Source organism: Arvicanthis niloticus, chromosome 23 (genome assembly GCF_011762505.2).
Source record: "Arvicanthis niloticus isolate mArvNil1 chromosome 23, mArvNil1.pat.X, whole genome shotgun sequence".
Lineage (NCBI taxonomy): Eukaryota > Metazoa > Chordata > Mammalia > Rodentia > Muridae > Arvicanthis > Arvicanthis niloticus.
The window spans coordinates 17,392,728-17,417,214 of record NC_133430.1 but is presented as its reverse complement, the minus strand read 5'-3'; the positions used below and the strand labels follow the sequence as shown (position 1 = coordinate 17,417,214).

At 47.1% G+C, this 24,487-nt stretch overlaps 1 protein-coding gene across 4 annotated transcripts in view; it reads left to right on the top strand.

Annotated features, from left to right (window-relative positions):
- The window catches only part of Dglucy (D-glutamate cyclase), an 86,530-nt gene that overhangs the window by 29,463 nt on the left and 32,580 nt on the right, over positions 1-24,487 (top strand). For 2 of the 4 annotated variants that reach the window (XM_076921401.1, XM_076921400.1), the window contains exons 2-7: positions 6,801-6,924; positions 11,671-11,821; positions 15,083-15,281; positions 18,295-18,445; positions 19,699-19,821; positions 23,029-23,229. In XM_076921401.1, coding sequence (XP_076777516.1) covers positions 6,828-6,924; positions 11,671-11,821; positions 15,083-15,281; positions 18,295-18,445; positions 19,699-19,821; positions 23,029-23,229 — 922 coding nt within the window. In that variant the 5' untranslated portion in view covers positions 6,801-6,827. Of the gene's footprint in view, positions 1-6,800; positions 6,925-11,670; positions 11,822-15,082; positions 15,282-18,294; positions 18,446-19,698; positions 19,822-23,028; positions 23,230-24,487 lie in introns of those variants that run through there. The other 2 variants (XM_076921402.1, XM_076921403.1) reach the window with 2 other exon arrangements.

Genomic DNA, 24,487 nt, shown 5'->3' with positions numbered 1-24,487 from the left:
CCCTCCAGGAGCTTCCCTACCGTAGTCTGTTCTGTCCATGGGCTAAAAAGGTCTTTCATTGTTACTCAAGGAAGCCCTAGTTATCATTTTGAGCTCAGCTTTTTTTTTTCTAGCCCTCGTCCATGTAGCCTAGGAAAGCTAAGCGCATTGTAGTATAGCTAACTGTTTACTTTTTTTTCTCTCCACAGGAGACAGGCTGATGGTAATTATGTGCTTAATGTCTGTCTCTTGAGCTGGTAAATCCCTATGTGCGTGGGCTGTGGCTGTCTTATTACCACAGTGTCTCCAGCACATGGCACATGGAGTAACAAATGCAGGCGACATTTCTGCAAGGCTAAATGGAAGCCGGCCAGGAAGTGACCCATGAACTTCGCATGTGCTAAGTCATTAGGGCTGAGCGCAACTACTGAGATTCATAGTATTAGTAGTCCCGAGGCACTGATAAGAAAATAGAGAGGTCAATGATTCCCCATAAGTATGTAGCTAGATTGAGATACCAGCTTGTTCTTGGTTTGCACTTTCGCCATGATATTTCATGGATGGATGGATGATTGGATGGATGGATGGATGGATGGATGGATGGATGGATGGATGTGTGGGTGGATGGATGGGTGATGGATGGGTGGGTGGGTGGGTGGATGGATGGATGGATGAATGAGTGGGTGGATGGATGGGTAGGTAGGTAGGTAGATGGATGGATGAATGAGTGGGTGGATGGATGGATGGATGGATGTGTGGGTGGATGGATGGGTGATGGATGGGTGGGTGGATGGATAGGTGATGGATGGGTGGGTGGGTGGGTGGGTGGATAGATGGATGAATGAGTGGGTGGGTGGATGGGTGTGTGGGTGGATGGATGGGTGGGTAGGTAGGTAGATGGATGGATGGATGAATGAGTGGGTGGATGGATGGATGGATGGATGGATGTGTGGGTGGATGGATGGGTGATGGATGAGTGTATGGGTGGATGGATGGGTGGGTAGGTAGGTGGATGGATGGATGGATGAATGAGTGGGTGGATGGATGGATGGATGGATGGATGGATGTGTGGGTGGATGGATAGGTGATGGATGAGTGTATGGGTGGATGGATGGGTGGGTAGGTCGGTGAATGGATGGATGGATGAATGAGTGGGTGGATGGATGGATGGATGGATGAATGAGTGGGTGGATGGATGGATGGATGGATGGGTGTTTGAATAGATGGGGATAAATGAGTAGACAGATAGATGTATTAATGGATGAAAGGGTAGATGTGTGGGTGGATGGGTAAAAGTACTATGCTTGAACAGGTGCAATTTGTCTAAGTATAGATTATAGATAGTTTATGAGAAAGAATTTAGGATTAGGTCACAAATATTTCCCCATCCATCTCCACTTCAGCGCACACTCTAGGTCACTGTGGTAGTTTACACAAGAATGACTGACCTAGGCTCATAGATTTGAATATTTTGTTAGCAGGGAATTGCACTATTTGAAAATATTAGGAGGTGTGGCTTTGTTGGAGGAAGTGTGTCACTGGGTGTGAGCTTTAAGTTTCAAAAGCCCACTTGAAGCCCAAAGTCTCTCTCCTTCTGCTGCCTGCAAATCCAGATGTAGAACTCTCAGCTCCTTCTCCAGCACAATGTCTGCCTGCATGCTGCATGCTGCATGCTCCATTTCATGATGAAAATGGACTAAACATTTGAAATTATAAACAAGCTCTAATGAATTGTTTTCTTTTATAAGAGTCACCATGGTCATGGTGTCTCTTCACAGCAGGAGAACACTAAGAAGGTCACCTCTTTGGTTCCTTCTTTAGTGTTCCCAGCACCCCTCAGCAGGCACAGAGATGGAGAGGATATACATGTTCTATGAGAGAACAGTGGAAGCTCTGGATTTCTGGCAGAGTGTGCACATTCGGATGAGTAGGGAGGCCTTCCTGAGTGACTCTGGCTCCCTGGAGTTGGATGGGGAGGGAGGCTTAAGAGCAGATGGGGGCCAGGATAGAACTAGGGATGCATGGGGACACAAGTCAACCTCTCCACGTGTAGGACTCCCGCGCTCAGCTCCTTCCCCATCACCTTCATGCCTACCCTCCCAGAGTTGGTCTATATGGACTTGGATATGGGTGGTGTGCTTGTACATAGAGAATCCCTAGCCTCGTTTCCTTCATAAGCTGGAGAAACTGTTTTAGATGAGGCACAAAGAGATACCTCATTTTAGGTCTGGTAAGATGACTCATTAGCTAAGGATGTTAGCTGCCACACCCCACACTCTGAATTCAATCCGTGCGCATGTGCGAGAGAGCACAAACAAAAAACAAATAAAATGTAAAAAAAAAAAAAAAAATTAAAGATTCACCCATTTAAAAAATAGTTAAGTGATCTGATGTTTCCTGGTCTGGATGTGATTTGAATGTGTGCCCTACAGTGGTTATGTTTTGTTTGTTTGTTTGTTTGTTTGTTTTTAATTTATATTTTTTATGGGTTTTGGAGACAGGGTTCCTCTGTGTAAGCCTGGCTGTTCTGTAACTCATACTATAGACCAGGCTGGCCTCAAACTCATTATGTAGTTCAGTCTGGCCTTAAATTGTCAACCCTCCTTCCTCAGCCTCCTAAATGCTGAGACAGAAGACATGTGCCATCATGCCTGACTACTAAACATACAGTATATATTTATATTATTTCTATCCATATTTTCTTAAATAAACTACTCAGTTTCCGGTATTTGCTGTAACAGAAGAGACAAGACAAATACCACACATATAATCTTCAACATAACCAAACCCGGATGTGTTTAATTAGCTTCTACTTAGTTGTTTCTAAATTACTTATATGACAAACAACACTGCTATGCACTCTGGGATTTTATTCGCTACTTGAAAATATCTCAGGATGCATTCCTAGAATTGAATACAGCAAAGGGGTGGCTCCGTGAAGGTGGAATTTCAGTCATCTACCATAAGAGTGGACCAGATATTTTTACTCTGGAGTTGGGGTGTGTCAGTTCCTGCTGAGAGGATGGTTGTCTTTGGGACGCAGTGTAGAGAGAATATCTTATGTATTATATGGATGCATCGCCTGTCAATTTAAAAGCCTGTGGCCTAGGGCTTAGGCAGGAGATAAAGGTGGGACTCTGGGATACTGCAGGCATGGGAAGATGTAACGGTAAGAACATACCGACAGGTAACCAGCCACGTGGCAGAATGTAGGTTAAAATAAATGGGTTATTTTAGTTATGATCTAGTCGAAAGAAGAGCCTCGCTATATGGCTAAGGTATTTGTAAATATATTTTGAGTCTGAATCTTACTTCTGGGAGTATGGAACAGGGAAGAAGAATTGGGACCTAACGACAACAGCCCAGTTTTAGGATCTTTGATGCTAGAGAATAATATTTGTGGATTTAATAGTTTGTTCTCAGACAGAGACAGAGAGAGAGAGAGAGAGAGAGAGAGAGAGACAGAGAGACAGAGAGACAGAGAGACAGAGACAGAGAGAGAGACAGAGAGAGAGAGACAGAGAGAGAGGGAGAGAGAGAGAGAGAGAGAGAGAGAGAGAGAGAGAGAGAGAGAGAGAGAGAGAGTTAGTTCTTGGTAGGAAGGCAGCTTCTTGGAACACACCATTTGGATCTTGTCTCCTCTTGCTTCCGGAGGAATACCCTGAGGAGGACACTTGGGCCACCCAGCAGTGGGTTCACCAGAGGTCATGCTGGAAAGCTGAAGAAGTTCAGTATTTGGTCTTCTAAGAAACATATAGGTTCTGTCCCTACAATCACGTTGTGATTAATAGGGAATGGTCTGTGCTATTGCTAAAATATACTAATTACCATGAGTGGATAGATGATGGGTGGATGGATGGATGGATGATTACATAGATATGTAAATACATAGATGTGGGTAGGTAGTTAGCAGTCACTCATAGACTTAAATCCAACTTGGATTTGGTCTCTACACATGAATTATGGACTTTATGTAACTTCTTGGACCTCCCTTGGCCTCTTTTCCTTGTCCACAAAGAGCTTAACTTTCTTTAGGGGCCATTATAAATAGCCAATAGACGGTAGCTGACTCATAGTGGGTGCCCAGAGATGGTGGCAGCTGCTATCATTTGTTATGAGCAGACAGTCTCTGGCTGCTTAACCTCTGTTCAGGGAATAACCCCTAAAATTGGAAGTTAGACACCAGATGGAATGCTGCCGGTTTTCCTTCCTGCTGAACAGCATGTGGCAAACCTGCAATGTGCATTCCACAGGGCAGGTACCTACCTACCCATAGTTATTTCTTGGTTAGGAAATCAATGGAAGCTCCGCTTTTATTGATTTATTTTGGTGGGTTGGCTGTTGTTGGCTTTTTGTTTTTCAAGACAGGACTTCTCCATTATAGCTTTGGCAGTCCTGGCACTTGCTCAGTAGACCAGGCTGGCCTCAGACTCAGAGATCTGCCTGCCTTGGCCTCCAGAGTGCTGGGATTAAAGGCATGTGCCTCTACTTGCATGCACTTGGCTTATCCACTTATATTTCTTTTCTTCTTCTTCTTCTTCTTCTTCTTCTTTTTGTTTTTGTTTTTGTTTTTGTTTTTGTTTTTGTTTTTGTTTTTGTTTTGTTTTTCGAGGCAGGGTTTCTCTGTTTAGTCCTGGCTGTCCTGGAACTCACTCTGTAGACCAGGCTGGCCTCGAACTCAGAAATCCGCCTGCCTTTCTTTTTTTTTTAAATTGGATATTTTATTTACATTTCAGACGTCATCTCCTCTCCCCGTTTCCCCTCCTCCTTTTTGCTTTGTTCCTTGATTATTTGCATCTATTGTATTGCTAGTCCCTCAACCTAGCACTGACCTGAATACTTGCATGTAATCCACTTACAGTTCTATTAACACAATAGATAAGTAAAGGGAAGGAAGGCAACATCCCTCAGGTGATGGACTAAAGCTATAACTGACGTCCAGCCCAGCTTTCACTTGCTGTCAGCTGCATGCATGGATGTCTCCTTCAGTGGGGTTTGGTACACAGTCCTTCATCCTCCAGTTACCCATGGAGCTGAGACCAGTCGCTCTGACTGCCATTTCTCATGTGGCTGCAGAATAATTCTGTCTTTGGCCTTTACCAAGCGACAGACAGAGGTGTTAAGTCCCCTGCAGTGACTCTGGGAACCACAGAGATCTAGGATCTCAGCAGCCGACTAGCTGCTTGGCCTGGAGTCAGGCCTGCCAGGCCGGCCTGCAAGCACTGCTTCAACCTGCCAGAGCAGCTGCCTTAGGCCTCAGCGTTTGCCTTCCACTGGGGCCTGGAATCCAACCTCACCTGACCCCTCCTGCTCTCCAACCCAGCTAGGACTAACTGTTCCCTCCTCTGCGTCCTCTTTGTTTGCAGCTATTAAATCAAAGCTCTCGGGTCGGTTTTAAATGCATCTCTCTCCTTCTTAGAACAATCCTGTTCTTTTGTTTGGGATTGGATTCTATACAAGCTCAAATCTTTCTTAAATTCGACCTGAAGTGTACATGTTTTTGTTTGTTTTTTTTTTTTTTAACCTAAGAGACTGGCTAGAGTTAAAAACACAAATTGGTGGTTTTGAATCTCGTTGAATGCATCTCTTTTGATAGAAAGGGTTGTGGAAAATTAGGCTTATCTAAATTCCTCACTGTAGCACTGCTCTCAAGTCAGACTTCCTTCCACTCTGCAATCAGCCAGTCATTCAACCAACACTTGTTTTTATTTTCTTATGCCAGGCACATGGCCTATTTGGATAAAAAGGATGTGGGTCAGAGGTCAGTGCCATTAACTAACCCATCTGAGCACTCTGTACCACAAAAAAAATTAACTTACAGGATTTCACTCTGGGCATAATTTCCTATAGTTTTGAGACGATTTCTGTATTTTGAAATAATTTTTAAACTTCATATGAGGTATATGTGTCCACAGGTATTCACACATGTGAGGTGGGGTGTGTGTGTTACATAGGTACATGTGTGCATTGAGGCCAGAGGTTAAGGTTGGAGATCTTACTCAATGATTCTCCACCTTGTTTTCCTAAACAAGGTCTCTTGCTGAGCCTGGAGCTCACTGATTGGCTAGACTGGCTGGCGAGCAATTCCCACGGTTCCTCTTGTCTGTATCTCCCTAGTGCTGCACACACTTTCAAGCACACTATTGTGTCTGGCTTTGTATGTGGGTGCTGGGTCCAAGCTCAGGTTCTCACACTTGAAGAGCAAGTGCTTTACCAGCCGAGTGGATTGCCCAAGCCCCAAGTTTTTAAACTTTTAATTATAATCTTAAAACACATTCTATATTTAACATGTATAATATTTATTCATTTGTCAAAATCCAAATAAACCACTGTGGGTAGAGGAGGGCAGAAACAAAAAACACCAAGTTCCTTCCTTCTAAGAATTCATCTAAATGTTAAGAGTCACAAGAGACAGCTAACGGAGCTGACGTTTCATTTGAATTTCAGGCTGTTCTCCTTGGGTTGTCATCGGTGTTCTGTCTGTGGGGGGAGTCTAAGCTGTGTCTGTGTCTGCCAGGTACCTTGGAGAGAACAGAGTTCAAAGTCAAGTGGAACATTAGTCGGCTGTGGCTCTGACCCCAAAAGAGTAGTTCAAAGACTGTTGTTAGAACAGAGAGGCTCTGTCCCAGCCTGGCGCTGCTTGGCTGAGACCGGTTCCTCAGCTACTACTGTGGCCTCAGAGCAGGATGGAAGATACCCAGGTCAGGCGAGGAACATGCAGAAGCCACCAAGTGTTAGGATAATCCAGGACAGAGAATCCAACATGAACTCTATGCCTATAGGGCAACTGCATCTAACCTCTACCTTACTCCACTGCTCAGGTTCCCTGCCGCTCATTCCGGGACGGTATGATGTCCTCACTTCTCTTGAGATCCTGTCTTCCCTCTGCCGTAAGGAGTCTACTCAAAGCAACACACATCAGAAACTCATCCAGCATGATGGGAGGTAAGTGGGAACAGACATTTGTCTGGGTGTTTGTTTGGCTGGTTTTATAAAGACAGGGTTTCATGTAGCTAGCCCAGGATGAATTCAAACTTATTACATAGCTGAGGATGACCTTGAACTCCTGACCCTCTGACTCCACCTACACACACACACACACACACACACACACACACATCAAATATGCCACTGACCTAAGTACCACCAATAGTTCACAGTTCAAACATTTAAGGGATTGGATGTAGCTTGATGGTAGAGAACTTGCCTGTTATGCTCAAGGCCCTGGTTCTATGCCTCGTACCACAGAAAAATTAAATAAATAAATAAATAAATAAATAAATAAATAAATAAGAAAATAGCCTATAGAGTTTCCCAGTTGTGCTACAAACACCAAAGGACAATCCAGCAGTGTGCTTAATGTTCTTAAAGCAACAGAGTTCTTATTTAGCACATGCTATGTCAGGCCTCTATTATTATTTGCGGGTGCGTGGCTACCTATTATTGCACAACAAAGAACCCTAAAGAGTAATGGCTTAGGACCATAATTTTCATAAGTCTGCAACTGAGGCTCAGCTCTGTGGAGGAGTTTCTCTGCCTGCAGCATGAGGTTGGACCACTCAAGGGCTTCTCCCTCATATTCTGATGTCCACTGGGGTGACTGGACCAAAAAGCCTAAACATTTTTTTCTATGGAACCTCTCTCTGCTGGTAAGTTTTTACTGTCAATGCCAAGTAGCACCTGGGAAGAAGGAACCTTAATTGATAATTTCCTCCAACAGATTTCTCTGTGGCCATGTCTGTGGGGGCATTGCTAATTATTTTAATAGGTCCCAGCCCACTGTAGGCAGCTCCATCCCTAGGTAGGTGGGTCGGGGCTGCATAAGACAGCTAATTGAGCATGAGCCAGGGAGTAAGTCAGTAAGTGGCATTTCCTCCACAGTTTCTGCCTCGGTTCTTACTTGGGTTCTTTCCCTGACTTCCCCTAAATGACAAATTGTGTAATCCAGAAGCGTAAGCCATATTAAACCCTTTTCTTCTCAAGTTGCTTTTGATCATAGTGTTTCTCACAGCAATAGAAAGGCAAACTAGAACACTCTCCAACACGGTGCAAACTTCTTTCTGTGCTAGTTCAGGAGTCCAAGAGAAAGCAGTCCATGAAGTATATATGCAAGCCATGGTTCTAGACTGTTCACACCGCAGATGTCCTAATGTTGTCTCAGTCAAAACAAATCATGTGACTAAGGCCTGAGCCGATGAAAGCCAAGGCCTGAGTCAATGAAAGTGGTCTATTAATATGTGGATGGCAAGAAGCAGAATTTGTATAGAAAATTTCCAAGGTCTATCAAAGCCCGTTGTACACAGCAAATGTGAGTTTCACCCCAGGCAGTGACTGCCTCCTGGACCTTCAGGAGACTGTGGGTCTGAGCAGTACAAGCCTTAGGCCTTCAGAGTAGAGAGTAGAGTGAGGGTGTGATTTCTGCTTTGCTCCTCACTAGAGGCACACTGTGAGGGACGTGTGTGTCTTTCCCAGGCTTGTTTTCAAAATGAAAATAGGGGTAGGCTTCTCCCCAGAACCTTCTAGAGGGCCCCTTGGGGTGTTAAGGACCTTCCAAGCCAAGTGCTACTGTGGCATAATCCATCAGGAGAATGTATGTTACGTTACGTGTCCCCAAAGCTAGAAACCCCAGCCTAGAGCTGAGTTTTATAAGCTTTAAATCCAATTGAGAGCACTAAAGTGTTTTTTTTCCCCTGTTTCTTCTTGTTTAAAAAGAATCGATTTTTGGTTAAAAGACTCGAATAAATCACTCAGTTTCTCTCCACAAAGAGAAAGTGTCATGACTTTAAATGGAACCCAAGAGCCCCCCCCTCATGCATGAATCACAGCTGGGCTATGAGGCACCCTCACCTAGAAGTGTGGTCTCCCCCACCAAGTTCTAAAGAAGGACCTTAAGATGGCCATTCCATATTGTGTTGCTAATGGGGACAACTCAGGACTTTTCTATTCATCTCCCTCAGTGGAGATGAACAAAACCTAAACTCTGCTCCAGAAGTGCATTTAATTAAAAAGGAAACAAAGAAGCTTTGTATCCCTAATGCCTCTCTGATTTATTGCATTAAAAATCCAATTTGTCCTCACAATAGGCTTCAGAGGGAAGAGACAGAGGAGAGAGGAGGGAAGGCCTTTAAGCTGGCTTCCTCCTGCCACCTCACTGCAGGTGCAGGCCATTGTGGACCCACAGCTGTACATGCTTGAGAAGTTCCCCAGCATCCTCCTCTTGCCCCAGCATCCTCCTCTTGCCCCAGCATCCTCCTCCTGCCCCAGCATGCTCCTCTTGTCCCAGCATCCTCCTCCTGCCCCAGCATCCTCCTCTTGCCACAGCATCCTCCTCCTGCCCCAGCATCCTCCTCTTGCCCCAGCATCCTCCTCTTGCCCCAGCATCCTCCTCCTGCCCCAGCATCCTCCTCCTGCCCCAGCATCCTCCTCCTGCCCCAGCATCCTCCTCTTGCCACAGCATTCTCCTCTTGCCCCAGCATCCTCCTCTTGCCCCAGCATCCTCCTCTTGCCCCAGCATCCTCCTTTGGAAAGCCTGTGGGTGACCTTGGCAGACACTGCATTTCCACAGGATGGGTGCCAGCACTGCCTCACCACTGGCTGGTCCTGGGGTTCACCCAGAAGATGGTCATGTCTAGCGCACCCCTCTTCTCTGGGGAACTCTTAGATCCACCACACAAAGGCCCAGTGGATACAGTGCCATGACAGAGAGGTCCTGAGTCACTTAGCACATCAACCTGGAGCACCATAAGCACGTGGTAAATGTCTGCTAATAGTGTTCTTGTAGAGCAGAAGTGTCCATGGGTTGATGAAGTACGTCTGGCAGTTAGGAAGTTATTCCTCCAGCAGAACACAGCTCTGTCTGTGGCATGGCCTCTGTCTTAATTGTTGTAGCAAAACATGTGATACTGGTGTGTTATCTGCTGAGACAACATACCTGACAGAAGCAAGTTATGAGAGGAAGAGTTTGTTCTGGCTCACAGTTCCAGGTGATACAGTCCACTGTGGGAAGATATGGCTGTAGGAGTGGGAGGTGTACGGTCACATGGCATCAACTGTCAGGAAGCAGAGACAGATGCATACCACTGCTCAGCCCACTTTCTCCTTTTTATTTAGTTCTGAACCCCCAGCCCATGGAATGGTGCTGTCTATATTTAGGGTGAGTCTCCCACCTCCATCAACCTAGACTACACAAAAATATCTGCACACCCAGATATTTGTTCCTAACATGATTCTAAATCCCATCTAGTCGGTGATCAAGGTTAATCACCACAGTAGGTAATTTATAAGAAAGAAAGAGTTTCTGTTAGTTTATGGTTTAGGAAACTAGAGAATTCAAGAGCCTGGTGCTGGAATCTAGCAGGGGCCCACATACAACTTTAATTGGTGGCGGAGAGCAGAAGGCCGGCCAAAGGGCAGTCAGGAAGGATGAGGTTGCTTTAAAACAACTGCCTTTGTGGTGATCACACAAGGCTAATGAGACTAAAATGTCACATGAGAAGGTCTTAGCCCACTGGTGGGGGTCACAGCCTCATAGTGGCCCAAAATCCTCCTGTTAGGCTCTGCCTCCCAAAGGCACATAGAGGAACCAAAGTTTCAACTCATGACTTCTGGGGCCTGTCTGAACACAGTGTTAGTTTTATATCACTGGAAAAGGTATAGAGAAGAACACTGTCACTTGCAGTCTTGTCTCCTGGGGACAACTATGATTATTACACAGATCTAATCCTTTGAGCTATTGAGAGAGAGAGAGAGAGAGAGAGAGAGAGAGAGAGAGAGAGAGAGAGCGCATGTCTGTATATTTTGCAACTGTGAACCAAAAACAAGCCCTTCCTCCCTCAAGTCGCTTTTGTTAATCAGTGAAGTAAGTAAGCAGCCAGCACAGCACATTGCAAACACAGTGTCACTCCATGACACAGCCGCCAGGACTGCAGACATGACAAAGGCATGCAGCACCAAGTCCCAGAGATGCCCACCATGGCTGTGCCACTCAGTAGAGCCACAATAGGAACAGGGAATACTCAGTAAAGCTGACTGGGTTTTTCTACTGCAAGCCCAGGTGCATGTCAAACGAGAGAGCACATGCGCACTCCCGAATGCACGCTCTGTAATGCTCATGGAGGTGCCATTTGCAATAACCCAAGTCAAAAGTCCCTCACCTCAAGTCTCATCGGGTGAATACACCACACATCACAGCAGGTGAATAAACTACTACTAAATGCAATGATGTGGGTCAATTCTCAGGCATTAGCGAGAGAATTAGGACTTGAAAGATGTATGTTATATGGTTTTATTATATGAAGTCCAGTAATGAGTCATGTGTAGGCCAGAAGTTAAGACTGTGGTACAACGGATAGAGTAGCCAAGATGCTGACTCTGAAGAGACAATCATGTCTCCCAATCTGGGTGCTTGCTAGGTGGGTGTGTTTATTGTGTAGAAAGTACTACACTGTTTGTTTGTTTGTTGAGACAGAGTCTCACTGTATAGCCCAGGCTGACCTCAAGCTTGTGATCTCCTGCCTCAGCTCCTGAGTGCTAAGATTATATGTGTGCTCCTCCACCATACACAGCTATGCTGTATACTTAAGTACACTACTGTGTGCATCTAAAACATGTCAATCAAAAAGCGTAATTAACAAAGGTCCACAAGCAGCAACCAAGTAAGTGTGCCTTTGTCTCATCTCCCACCCAACCCAGGACTCCAGCCAGCTAGTGTGATGGTCCTGCCCAGATCCCTAGCACCAGCCTTTGAAAGCTTCTGCCAAGGCAACTGTGGTCTTCTGCCCTTACTTGGCCAAAGTGAGGTGGAGAAGACCCTACCTCAGCTAAATGCTGTTCCAGACATAAGGTAAGAAGCCTGTGCATGGTAGTTGTAAGCAAGGGAAGATGCTGCAGCTGGGGTGCTGTTACCAGGTACACGTTGACCCCCATCTTGGGGACCACACACAGGTCCTGGCATGGAACCTCACAGGACCACTGCTCAGGAGCAAACTGCCCTCTCTGCTTTTTCTACTTCATACCCTCTCCTCCAACTCACACTTGCCCATACCCCTGCCCCTGCCCCTGCCCCTGCCCCTGCCCCTGCCCCAAGCCTGCCCCTGCCCCTGCCCCTGCCCCTGCCCCAAGCCTGCCCCAAGCCTGCCCCAAGCCTGCCCCAAGCCTGCCCCTGCCCCAAGCCTGCCCCTGCCCCAAGCCTGCCCCTGCCCCAAGCCTGCCCCTGCCCCAAGCCTGCCCCTGCCCCAAGCCTGCCCCTGCCCCAAGCCTGCCCCTGCCCCAAGCCTGCCCCTGCCCCAAGCCTGCCCCTGCCCCAAGCCTGCCCCTGCCCCAAGCCTGCCCCTGCCCCAAGCCTGCCCCTGCCCCAAGCCTGCCCCTGCCCCAAGCCTGCCCCTGCCCCAAGCCTGCCCCAAGCCTGCCCCAAGCCTGCCCCAAGCCTGCCCCAAGCCTGCCCCAAGCCTGCCCCAAGCCTGCCCCAAGCCTGAAGAAATTGTGTGGGCTACATCTTTGTTTCATTTCCTATTGGTTTGATAAAATACCCTGACAAAAGCAACTAAGGGGGAAAGGGCTTGTTTTAGCTCAGGATTGGGGGGGCGGGGGGAGGGATCGAGGTGACAGGAACTTGAAACAGCCAGTAACATTATAACCATAGTCAAGAGAAGAGGTCAGGTTTTGTTGTTGTTATTGTTCTTTGATTGTTTTATTTTTGTTTTGTTTTTTTTTGATATAGGATCTCATTATGTACCCTTAGTTGGTTTAGAATGAACTATGTAGACTAGGTTGGCCTTGAACTCATAGAGGTCTGCCTGCCTCTGCTGCCTGGGATTAAAGGTGTGCACTAACCATGCTTGGCCCAAGAGCAATACAGGAATGCATGAATACCAGTCTCAGCTCTCCTGCTCTCTTCACTCAGACAGTTCAGGATCCCTCTGCCTAGGGAATGGTGCCACCCACAGGAGAGGCATCTTCCCACTTCAGTTAATCAATACAATCTCCCAAAGACATTCTTACAGGCCAGCCTGCGACTCTTCCCATGTGATTCTAAATAGTGTCAAACTGACCATTAAAATTAACCATGACAGGCACTGCCACCTGTCACTTTATCACTCTTACCAGAAAGCCCTTGCACAGGATTAAGAAGGACAATGCTCGGATCATGAACCCCCAGAGGAAAATACCATTCACATTGTGCATGTTTGCCCACAGCAGATGTCCTCTTAGCTCCCGTTCACACTCCACAGTTTCAGTTACCGATGGGTGACCAACGCCTAAAAATATTGCATGGGAAATTCCAGGAATAAACAACTCAATGTTTTAAATAACTTTTATTAGAGTATATAATTATAATTACTATGTATCTCTGACTTACAAAGGAAATGTGAAGTGTAGAAATGCAGGGGACAATAACATATACAGGGGTTGGGGCTAGCCAGTGTCAGGCTTCCACTGGGGATGCTAGGTGTATTTCCACACATAAGGGGTGAGCATTGCGTACCAAGTCTCATAGGTAGCCCTGGGACCCCTGCCTCTTTGCCTCCCCACTATGCCCTAGCTTCGTAGCTATAGCCCCCTTCGTCTCTGACCTAGGCTGTAAGACACTGTAACTCTCCTTGTCTTCCTCCTGCTCTCTCCTCCATCTGTGGCCATCTTCTGCTCACCCACAAAAATGGCTTTTTTTCTAAGTTTGCATCCTATCCTGTGACTCTACAATTTAAAAGTCTCCAAGGCCGGCCAGCCTGTGGCCTGTGCCTTAGCCCTGTCTCAAGACTCAGCTCAGCTTCTTCCTAAATCTCAGGTCACCTCCCAGCTCTCTTCCCAGACAGGCTTCCCATTATTATTCTGTAGACACAAGAGTCAGGGGCCTCTTCAAAATAAAGCTACCAGGGCCTGAGCTGGTGCTTCCTGTGCTGCCAGCTTGGAGCTTCCTGGTACAGACCTCCCGTGCTTCATATCCTCAGTGCCTCCACACTTAGCACACTCTACCTAAGTGCGCTTTCCTCCTCATCCAACCCGTAAAACTCCTACTTATGCCTCAAGACCCAACACCTCCCCTTCACGGGTTATAGCATCCCAACACTATGAGAAAATACCCTACGCACACATCTTAGAGAAGGAAAAGTTTGTTTGGTTTGCTGCTCTGGAGGTTTCAGTCTATGGTTGACTGGCTACAGCTTGGGCCTGTGGTAAAGCAGCACATCACAGCAGGGGACGTAGAGTGGAGCCAAACTGCTCCAAAAGCAGAGGATGGAGAAGTAACGTCCTCGTTTTAAGGGGGTTGTCACCAATGACCTAACTTCCTCTCACTAGTTCCCACCTCTTAGACGTCCGTACCTGCCACCACCACCACAGGCCGGGATGGTGCATTCAGTCCATGGGCCTCTGGGGACACTCAAAAACCAAAGTAGATCAGTAGAAGAGGAGGGTGTCTGTGTTTCTCCACTATCTAGACACTTGCTGCTCCGTGTAGCTGGTGTCTGAAGGTGGAGTCACACCCTGGCCATCCCTACAACCCCATCCCCTGGCACATGGCTGGAAAGGAGGAATAACCTAGCAAATGATTTTGGGGTGAGCAGAGGTGAGGCTTGTACTAAGTGAGGCTTTCAACCTCACAGGAGAGGCCACCAGAGTCTGTCTGGGTCTAACAGCATCCCCCTGTGGCAGAAAGTCCATCATTGTTTTACTCTTGTGGGTCTGACTGAGCTCACGTTGAGGTTCAGGAAATGGAATGGGGTGGAACCCCCCAGGTTATGTTATGCACACATTGATTCAGTGGCTTTGGTTAGGTCATGCTTCAAGACCACCAGCAAAGCCCCAAAGAGAAAACCAAGTTCCCCAGCGTAGAGAGTTCCAGACATGTCAGAATCAGAGATTCCCTCCACTGCCTTTTTAATAAGCATGATATTGGCTGAGTGGGCATGGTGGCGCACACCTTTGATCACAGCACTGGGGAGGCAGAGGCAGATGAATCTCCATGAGTTTGAGGTCAGCCTAGTCTGCAGAGCAAGTTCCAGAATGGCCAGGGCTGTTACACAGAAAAATCCTGTCTCAAAAAACAAACAAACAAACAAACAAACAAGCACACCAGGGACCTGTGAGCACTGCTTTGCGTCCCTAGGACCATCTGTCCACAGTTTCAGAAATACGAGTTTGGCACCTGCACAGGCATCCTGACCTCACTGGAAGAGTACTCAGAGCAGCTCAAGGACATGGTGACCTTCATCATGGACTGCAGCTTCTCCATAGACGAGGCCTTGGAGCAGGCAGGGATCCCCAGAAGAGACCTAGCAGGTCCCGGCCACGCAGGAGCATACAAGGTAAGGCCATAGCCCTGGGCAAAATGGTTTGAAAATGTGGATGGACTTTGTAGTTTCCTGTGGTGGAGAGAACATTGGTTCAGGAAGTAGAAGCCCTAAACTCAGCTCTAGCTCAGTCACTCCCAGGTAAAGCCAGTAGTCTCTGAGTCAGCCTGTCTCCTACCCATCTCTGATATGGCTATGCAGTGTCAATCAAAGTCATCTGGAGTGTGGGTGTGTGTGAGCACGTACGCGTGCACGTGCATGTATATATGAATATGTGTTCGGGTGGTCAGCTGGTGTTCTTCAGGAGCAGTACACTCTGTTTCCTGTTAAGTTACATTTATTTGGAGACGAGGTGATTTGGGTAGTGCAATGCATGTATGGAGATTGGAGGACAGACAGCTTAAGGGAATGAGTTTTCTCCTTCCACCATGTGGGGCTGGAGAATCAAACTCAAGTCACCACGCACGGCAGTAAGTGCCTTTGCCTGCTGAGTCATTTCACTGGCCCCACTGTGGTGTTAGAGACAAGGCCTCTTACTGGGCTTCACTGATTAAAGGTAGGCTCTGGCCAGAGAGCCCTGAGGACTCTCTTGTCTCAATTACAAGCACAGGGTGTCACCGAGCCCAGTTTTGATGTGATCACAGAGGATTAATGGCAGAAGGGTGGCCTCTCCTGGGACACGCCTGCTGTTAGGGACTGTCCCTGCTAAGTTGATGTGCTTTTTCCTCCTGCTGAAACCAGTCATGTGTGGGAAGAGTGGAGTCCTTCCTCCTCTGCCTCCTTCCCAGATGCTGCTGGGCCAAGTCTGAATGCTCTCTCTGCCAGATCAGGACCAGCCTCCAGGCCTCCCTGTGTGAATGACCAGCCTCCAGGCCTCCCTGTCCACAGTGGCTGGACATTTTCATCTTGAGTGCTGTTTGTCATAGTGTCCCCCTTTGGCTCCTGTCAGAGAGACCTGGATTGCATCAGGTCAGAAACAATATTGTCCCGGTTCTGCACTACCCTTCAAGGTACAAGAGATTGGATTGATGTAATTGGGAAGGTTGAGGACAGAGCCCAGAGCCTTGGCCACTGGCTGGGGCCCACTGTTATTTGTAGCAGGTACAAGTTGGGATAGCCTCAGGCCCATCATTCCATTCCTCATCTGAAATAAAGAAAATAAGACCTAGAGAGGGCGAGATAGGGACCTGCCGGAGTCCCAGAACCACGCTCTTGGCTGGTGTGGTAACTGAGGAAAGTTTTGCACAGAGGCACAGGTGTCCATAAATGCCTGCCAATTAACCATGACATGCCACTGCCCCCTCTCCCCATGGTTACCATACAGCTTTGTCTGTAACAACCCACCCCACTGCCCTCGGGCCCTGAGAGAGGTGGCTATTATAGCCACCTTGAATTAGACTGATGGCCTGGATAGATGGCCTGCCCTAAACAGAGGTGTCTCCGTCCCCAGGAGCCCGGCCTGGCTTTGCGAGTGGCCTACATGTGCCTTTGCTCTGTCCCGGGTGCTGTCATACAGACACCGGGCTGGCAGCACAGCAGACCTTCATCTTACAGTTGCCAGGGTGGTAACAGCAAACCAGTTAAGTGGCAGCCAAGGTTATCCCAGTGGATCATGATCCTGGCTGTGTTTAAACCTGTTGTAAACCCCACTGCAGGGGGAGAAGAAGTGTACCACCAGTGAAAATCACCCAGGTTGCCCTGTGCAGAGTCTTTGAAGGGGAGACTGGGGCATCCAGGGACAAGCTCATCCCCCGTGGGATCTAGAAGTAGAGCAGGCAGTGGCTGTTCCTGGGGTTGTCTGCTTCCTTCTGCCTGATTCCGTCAGAACTTTGCAGTCTTCCTGAGGTGCATGGAGAACATTCAGAGGCCCATGAGACTGGGTGGAGAAATCGTGTGTGTGTGTGTGCGTGTGTCTATATGTGCGTGTGTGTGTGTGTGTGTGTGTCTGTGTGTGTGTGTGTGTATGTGTGCGTGTGTGTGTCTGTATGTGTGCATGTGTGTCTGTATGTGTGAGCGTGCGTGTGTCTATATGTGCGTGTGTGTGTGTGTGTGTGTGTGTCTGTGCGTGTGTGTGTGTCTGTATGTGTGTGTGTGCGTGTGTCTGTATGTGTGCGCGTGTGCGTGTGTCTGTATGTGTGCGTGTGTGCGTGTGTTCGTGTGTGCGTGTGTGTGTCTGTATGTGTTTGTGTGTGTGTGCGCGTGTGTGTGTGTGTGTGTGCGTGTGCGTGTGTCTGTATGTGTACGTGTGTGTGTGCGTGCGTGTGTCTGTATGTGTGTGCATGTACGTGTGTGTGTGTGTGTGTGTGTGTGTGTGTGTGTAATAAACCTCAGCTGAAAGTTTGCATTTCCTTTGGTTCTGAATGTTGGCGACAAAGGGCTGTTGGATGGATACATCCTGGAATGCTGAAGCTGAGACAGTACCTCACACATAGCTTAACACAGTGCAGTTCTCAGATCTCAAAAACACCTTACACACTGCTACTCCGGTAGCAGGTCTGCCATTTTGTCCTCTAGCTGTTAATGGGAAAATGTACTGTTTCCAGGGCTCTGATAGCTACGTTTGAACATTTGAAATAGTATTGGTTTCCTTTGGGACGTTTGATTTTCTTCTCTTCCCCTCACCTCTTTGCTGCCCCACCTATGTGTTTGTTTGTTTTAAGGCAGGTTCTCACTGTGTCACCAGGATCACCTTGTAGTCAAGGCTCAAATTCCCCAACTCCTTAGCCTCCCAAGTGCTGGGACTATGGGCAGCATGCCATTCTGAAGCTTCTTTTATGTGGTTTAAAACATTACTCTGTCCAGCTTAGATGTGTCAGACTGCCAAAGTGATGTTGATAGATTAAAAAAGAAAAAAAAAAAAATGAATAGGACCTCCCTCGTCCCCCACCCCAGTTTTGAGTCACTCACTGTCAACCAGGCAGCAACAGCTCCTGGGATCTCTTGCTTGGTGCTGCTTCTTGGACTGGGGGTGCTGGGGCTTGAATCTGAGTTGATTCCTGTATTTTTCTCCTTACATTTTCACTATCAGACAACAGTGCCATGTGGCACCATTGCTGGCTTCTGCTGCCCTCTGGTGGCCACAATGAGACCTGTTCCCAAGGACAAGCTGGAAAGGCTGTTGCAAGCTGCTCACTCCATGGGAGGACAGCAAGGACAACCCATCCACATAGGTGACCCAGGTCAGCGTCCACCCATCATGGGCCTAAGAAGCACACGGGAGCTTGTGCTGTTCTTAGGGGGGGTCTCAGGGGTGAGTGACTGGAGCGAAGCCCAGAGGTCCAGTACCAGGTGCCCTCAGGTTTAAGGTAGCACTGTGCCAGACCGGTGAGCCTTATCTCGAGGATTTGTGACACACACACAACTCCTATAAGTATCCTTGGATTTGGGGATCAGAGGGTCACAGTGAGACTCTTTGCTTCAGATGTTGTCCACAACCATATGTTTCTCTCCCCCTCCCCCCCTCTCTCTCACACACACACACACACACACACACCTTCTCTCTCTCACACACACACCTTCTCTCTCTCTTTCTCTCTCTCTCTCTCTCTCTCTCTCTCTCTCTCTCACACACACACACACACACACACTCACAATATTAATAAATAAAACTAAAATTTGCATTTGAACTGAATGTTATGCGTATTACTTATCTTGAGAGTAAATGAACAGATCCAAGGATGAAGCCAGAAGTTTGGATGTTTCCTAGGCCTCTTGGAGCTCTCAGAGGGTCTGAGGAGAGCTTGGGGTTGGCCCAGGGTCTGTGTACTTGAACTTGCCCAGCTTTGTAGACAATAGAATTATCAAAGACCTGACATTCTATGAAAGTGCTATCAGCACTATTGGCCTTCCTCACCTAAAATAGTCTCAGGGTCATCCAGGGATATCTGCCAACTTGTCCTATCAGTGGGGATAAACTAGGCCCAACACATCCATCTTTGTCATTCTTGTCCATACCCGTTGGCAGCATGTAGAGGACTGCTAGCCAGGGCTGGGGTTGCCGGAAACAATAACAGAGGTTACAGCTATGTAACTTGATCAGTCTGCAACAAGATGAACACACACACACACACAATGCTGGCTCTGTTAGGAATCTGTGTGCTACAGAGCTAGTACTGAGCTAAGCCCACTGTAGACTCCCTCCAGAAACCACATCATACAGTTTGAGATGTCAGGCCTGATGGTATCAGTCAACACGGGCCCTAAGTTACGGAACATCCTGATCTGTCGAAACTTCAACTCCTCGTCATCATCACCTCCTCCTCTTCCTCCTGTCCTTCCTCTTCCTTCTCTGTTTCCCATCTAAGATGATACTACAGCTAGCATTTGTGGGGAGAAAGATCCATAGAGTATTCAGTGCTTCCGTGTGGATGGTACCAACCAGAGGAATCCTGGGTTTGGTTTTGGGTGTTCTGTTTTGTTTTTCCATCTGCAGAACTTTTGGGAATCGAGGCATTTTCCAAACCTGACTACGGGAGTTATGTGCAGTGTCAGCCCGAGGACGTCCCAGTGTTCTGGCCTTCTCAGCTGACCAGTCTGGAAGCAATCATCGGCTGCAGTATGTTGGGGAACAAGGGCAGAGCTACCTCAGACGTACCCCAGTACGTCTGGAGTTCTTGAAAGCACAGGTTTACAGATCAATGACTTAAAAATAACCCAGAAAACACAGGCCTAGAGTTGGGGCTGTAGCTCAGTGGTAGAGCACTTTCCCAGAATGCTCAAAGCCGTTTGGTCTGGTGTCTGACCCCCAGCGCTGGGAAACAAACACAAACATAGGCTAAGAGTCTACAGTGTCTCTCCTACATGCTCAGTTTAATCCCCTGTTGAGTATTCTAACCCTAGTTTTTAGCTCAAGAACCCTATGACTAAATATTTTGCCATCCACTGAAGCTTCACAACTTGATCTAATCGAAGAACCAACCTTGAGCTTGACTTTTTGAGACATTTTGGAAATTAGCAGGGCCTTGAAAGCAAAGGATGAAGCCTAGAAACACAGTTGCATCTTACAACAGTGTTGTTTCTCAATATCTGCTGAGGTCCAATCCCAGGATCCCTCAATACCAAAGTGTAGCTTCTCCCAGAAGATGTATGTAGTATCTATCCTCACTGCCTGCCTCCTGCACATGTGAATTCATATCCAGAATGTGTGTGATTGCTCATACAATGTGTGTGTTTTTGTGAATAGCTCTTATGCTCTATTTTCAAAGATGTATTTGTTCTATACATATGAATGTTTTGCCTGCACTACATATGTGCAGTGTGTGTGTGCCTGATACCAACAGAGGCCAGAAGAGGGCGTCAGATCTCCTGAAACTGAAGTAACAGGCGGTTGTGAGCTGCCATGTGGGTGCTAGGAACCAAACGCAAGTCTTCTGCAAGAGCAGAGAATACTTTTAACTCTGGAGCCATCTCTCTGTGCATGTCTGTGCATGTCTCTGTGAATGTCAAGAAGAAAAAAAAAAAAACCCTGTTTGTTTTCACCAGAGGCATAAATTTTCTTCTTTTGAATGTTTCCAATCAACAATCTGTTGAAGAAATTATTTAATCTCGATTGGGGGCTTCTACTCTGCCTTTGATCATTGAGATCCTGGATGAAAGACACACAATTTTTATTAAGCCTTAATCAGCACTAAAGCTGGGCAGATATCTACCCTGTATGTTATTAGAATCTATTTCCCAAAACCAGACAGAGTCAGGTTTAGTGCTACTTTATTTTAACTGTATTCAGGTGAGTTCAGCTATCAAAATGTCTTCCTGATTCCAGTGGCAAGACATAGATTGCACAGTCCATGGGTTCTACTGTTTATTTAAAAGTCCATGCTTTGAGTACCTGCTATATACCAGGTGTGAGCTCAGACCTTAGGAGTACAAAACTACATCCCCAGGGAGCTTGTAGAAATCCCTAGGTATGGCCTGGGTAGGGAGGGCAGGTGTGCTTACACACAGGCAGTAAATATCCCCCAGCACAGCAGGCTCTCCGCTCCCCTGCTGTCCCATGGCATGTGCCTGTAAAGTAGATCCCCCAGCACAGCCCAACCCTCTTAAATCTGAAGAAATGCCACCACCAGTCATTGTTGAATGAACCATTCTCACACCTTACCATCTAAGTTTTAGTTGCAATGAATTCCCTGCTCCATGCTCCCTTATCTTAATCAGGGTTTTACTGCTGTGAACAGACATCATGACCAAGGTAATTCTTATAAGGACAACATTTAATTGGGGCTGGCTTACAGGTTCAGAGGTTCAGTCCATTATCATCATGGTGGGAACATGGCAGCATCCAAGCAGGCATGGTGCAGGCAGAGCTGAGAGGGCTACATCTTCATCCAAAAGCTGCTAGGAGAAGACTGACTTCCAGGCAACTAGGATGAGGCTCTTTAAGCCCACACCCACGGTGACACATCTACTTTAACAAGGCCACACCTTCTAATAGTGCCACTCCCTAATCCAAGCATATACAAACCACCACACCCCTACAGCTGGTGAGAACAAAGCCTTTTGCCACATTCTGAACCTGCTGCTCGTGTGTACCTGGCTTTCAAGGGACCACTTTTTAGGTGCCATCCGAGACAGTGGAAAAAAGAAAAAGAAAAAAAGAAAAAAAAAGGAAAACATTTTTCAGTTAATATTGTTGCCTTTCTGAATCACAAAGTTTATGCATCTATCAATCCTTTTGAACGTTGGCTGACTCTACCTATTAAACCCAAGAAATGTTACAATTTCTGTGAAATCCAGGGTAGCATTTACTCAACTCCCGTTAACATTTATTTAACACCTGTTACACGGAAGACATTATGTGGAATTCCGAGGAAAAGAAACAACGGTGCTTCCTGGTGAGAAGCACACAAATACAAAGCCATACCAAGGAAGGCAGAAGACGGAGGCTCAGTCTCCTAAGTAGCAAGCACCTAGAGGCCAGACACAAGGACAAGGAGAAGATGCAATGGCCGGCTCAATAATGCAAACCATTACTATTAATATATTAATCTGTACCCTGCACTTTGCTACACATGTACCTGCACTTCCCAGCTTAATGCTGATACAACCAGACAAGCCATGGCCATTGTTTTATAGCATGACAGACATGTGTAGAAAGGGTAGAAGCTTGACTGCATCCTCCACGATGCAGCCACCTCTGAGGACGATGCTCGTGTAATCTAGTGGGGGAGTGAGGGGTTAAGAAAATATAAGTGACAGGTGGATTTCTGAGTTCAAGGCCAGCTTGGTCTACAGAGTGAGTTCCAGGACAGCCAGGGCTACACAGAGAAACCCTGTCTCGAAAAACAAGAAAGAAAGAAAGAAAGAAAGAAAGAAAGAAAGAAAGAAAGAAAGAAAGAAAGAAAGAAAGAAAGGAAGAAAGAAAAGCAAAGAAAGAAAATATAAGTGAGAAAACAGAAATTCTGTATATAGAGGATACCCAATCTAACATCAGCTACAAGTTCAAGCGAGTGGCTTCATGCACTGAGAGTTTCAGACTGTGCTTTCTGACATCCATAACTGTGATGGACAGGGCTCACGGTCCAGCTGTGGCTGTACCTCACTTTCCACCTCATTCACCTCCACTTTCCTAAGTGGGGGCAATTGTTTAAATAGGACTTGGTCTAGCCATATGCCAGTTTATTCTGACCATGCTGCCAGCATACAGCCTGGCGAATTCTATTAACAGGGTTGGTGCCAGGGCCATCTTTCTCTCCACACTGGACAGAGTGAAAATGGATTGGGCTTGGCAGGGTGATGTCACAGCCCCTTCTGTTGTGTGTTGCAGAGGCTCCATTGGCTTTCACCAGCCCTCCAGGCTGCACAGTGAGGGTCCCGAAGAACACAGTGTTTCCAGTTGGTTGTCTAACTCCTGAGATGGTTCCAGAAGTCCACGCCATTTCCAAAGACCCTTTGCATTACAGCATAGTGTCAGCCCCTGCTGCTCAAAAGGTCAGAGAGCTAGAGTCCACAATCACCATAGACCCAGGTGAGAAACAAGGTATTCAAGGCTGGGGAGATAGTGGGTGGAGTGCTTGGTGCTCAAGCATGAGGGCCTTAGTTCAGAACCCCAAATCCCACGCAAAACTTCAGGTATGGTAGCACACATTTGTGTGTGTCTGTGTGTGTGTGCAGGCGCGCTTGTGCGCACACACTTTTAGCACTGTGCATCAGGATTCAGTGGAAGACATAAGATTACTTTTTATCTGGGGATCCCAGTGTTGAGGCCAGGCAGCTACCTTGCCACAGCAGAGTATAGCCTGACTTTATACTGTATATTGCATCTCAGGGAAATAGCTGCCTTTCTACAGCTTGTAGGCTACCAGCTTTCTAAGCGTGGGACAAGGCTGGTAGAACCTTCCAGGGAGCTTGCTGATTATACATGAGCTGGTTGAAAGCTTTTCCCTTCCAGGCTGGAATGCATTTGGGAGAATACGTTTTAATCCCAGGTAGCCAGCAGAGGGCGCTAGGTCACCCACTGTTCTGTACGGTACAATTAGTGCTATGGTCCATTCTCATGAGACAATTGCTGTGTGGCTTTGCCTCAGTTTCCTGATCTACTGACAAATACACCTCTCTGCCAGGGTTGTTCTAAATAGCAAGAACATTAGTTATGCTACAGTTACTCCCTGCTGGGCATCGGTAAACGCACGTTCTGTCTTAATAAATGCGCTGGTGTCTCTGTGAAACAGTTTTTGTTAGCTTCATTTAGTAAAAGAAACCAAAGCATATAAAGTTTAAAAAATACCCAGTTCACATTCCCGTTAGGTGGTTGGGGAAGACGTTGAACCCTTCTCTGCTGACTCTGTTGGCCCGTGGTTTGTACATGCTGTGTATATTAGACTCTGAAATATAAACTGTGTGTCATTTTCTTGCCTGCGCAGTTAAAGAGTTCTCTAGCATTCCTTAGCTCATAGCTCGTTCTCCCTCTACCTTCTCACAAGGTGTGTTCCAAAAACTGGAGGGCAGACACGCCTCAAATATCTGGCAATGTCTGGGAGTATGGCCTCTCCCAATGCCTCAATAACTCGAGTTTTCCCAAACAGATGTTGGGATTGGTGGGTGGACCCAGAGGGCACAGAGGGGCAAAGCCAGCCTGGGGAGGAGACTCCCAGGAACCAGCCAGAGCTGCCTCTGAAGACAGTCTAGAGAGAGCATTGCCTCACAGTGCTGGGAAACTGACCCCATGGGAGTCCAGTGACCTCTCAGAGTCTCATGAGGCCTGCTGGCCGGCCAGAAGACTCAAG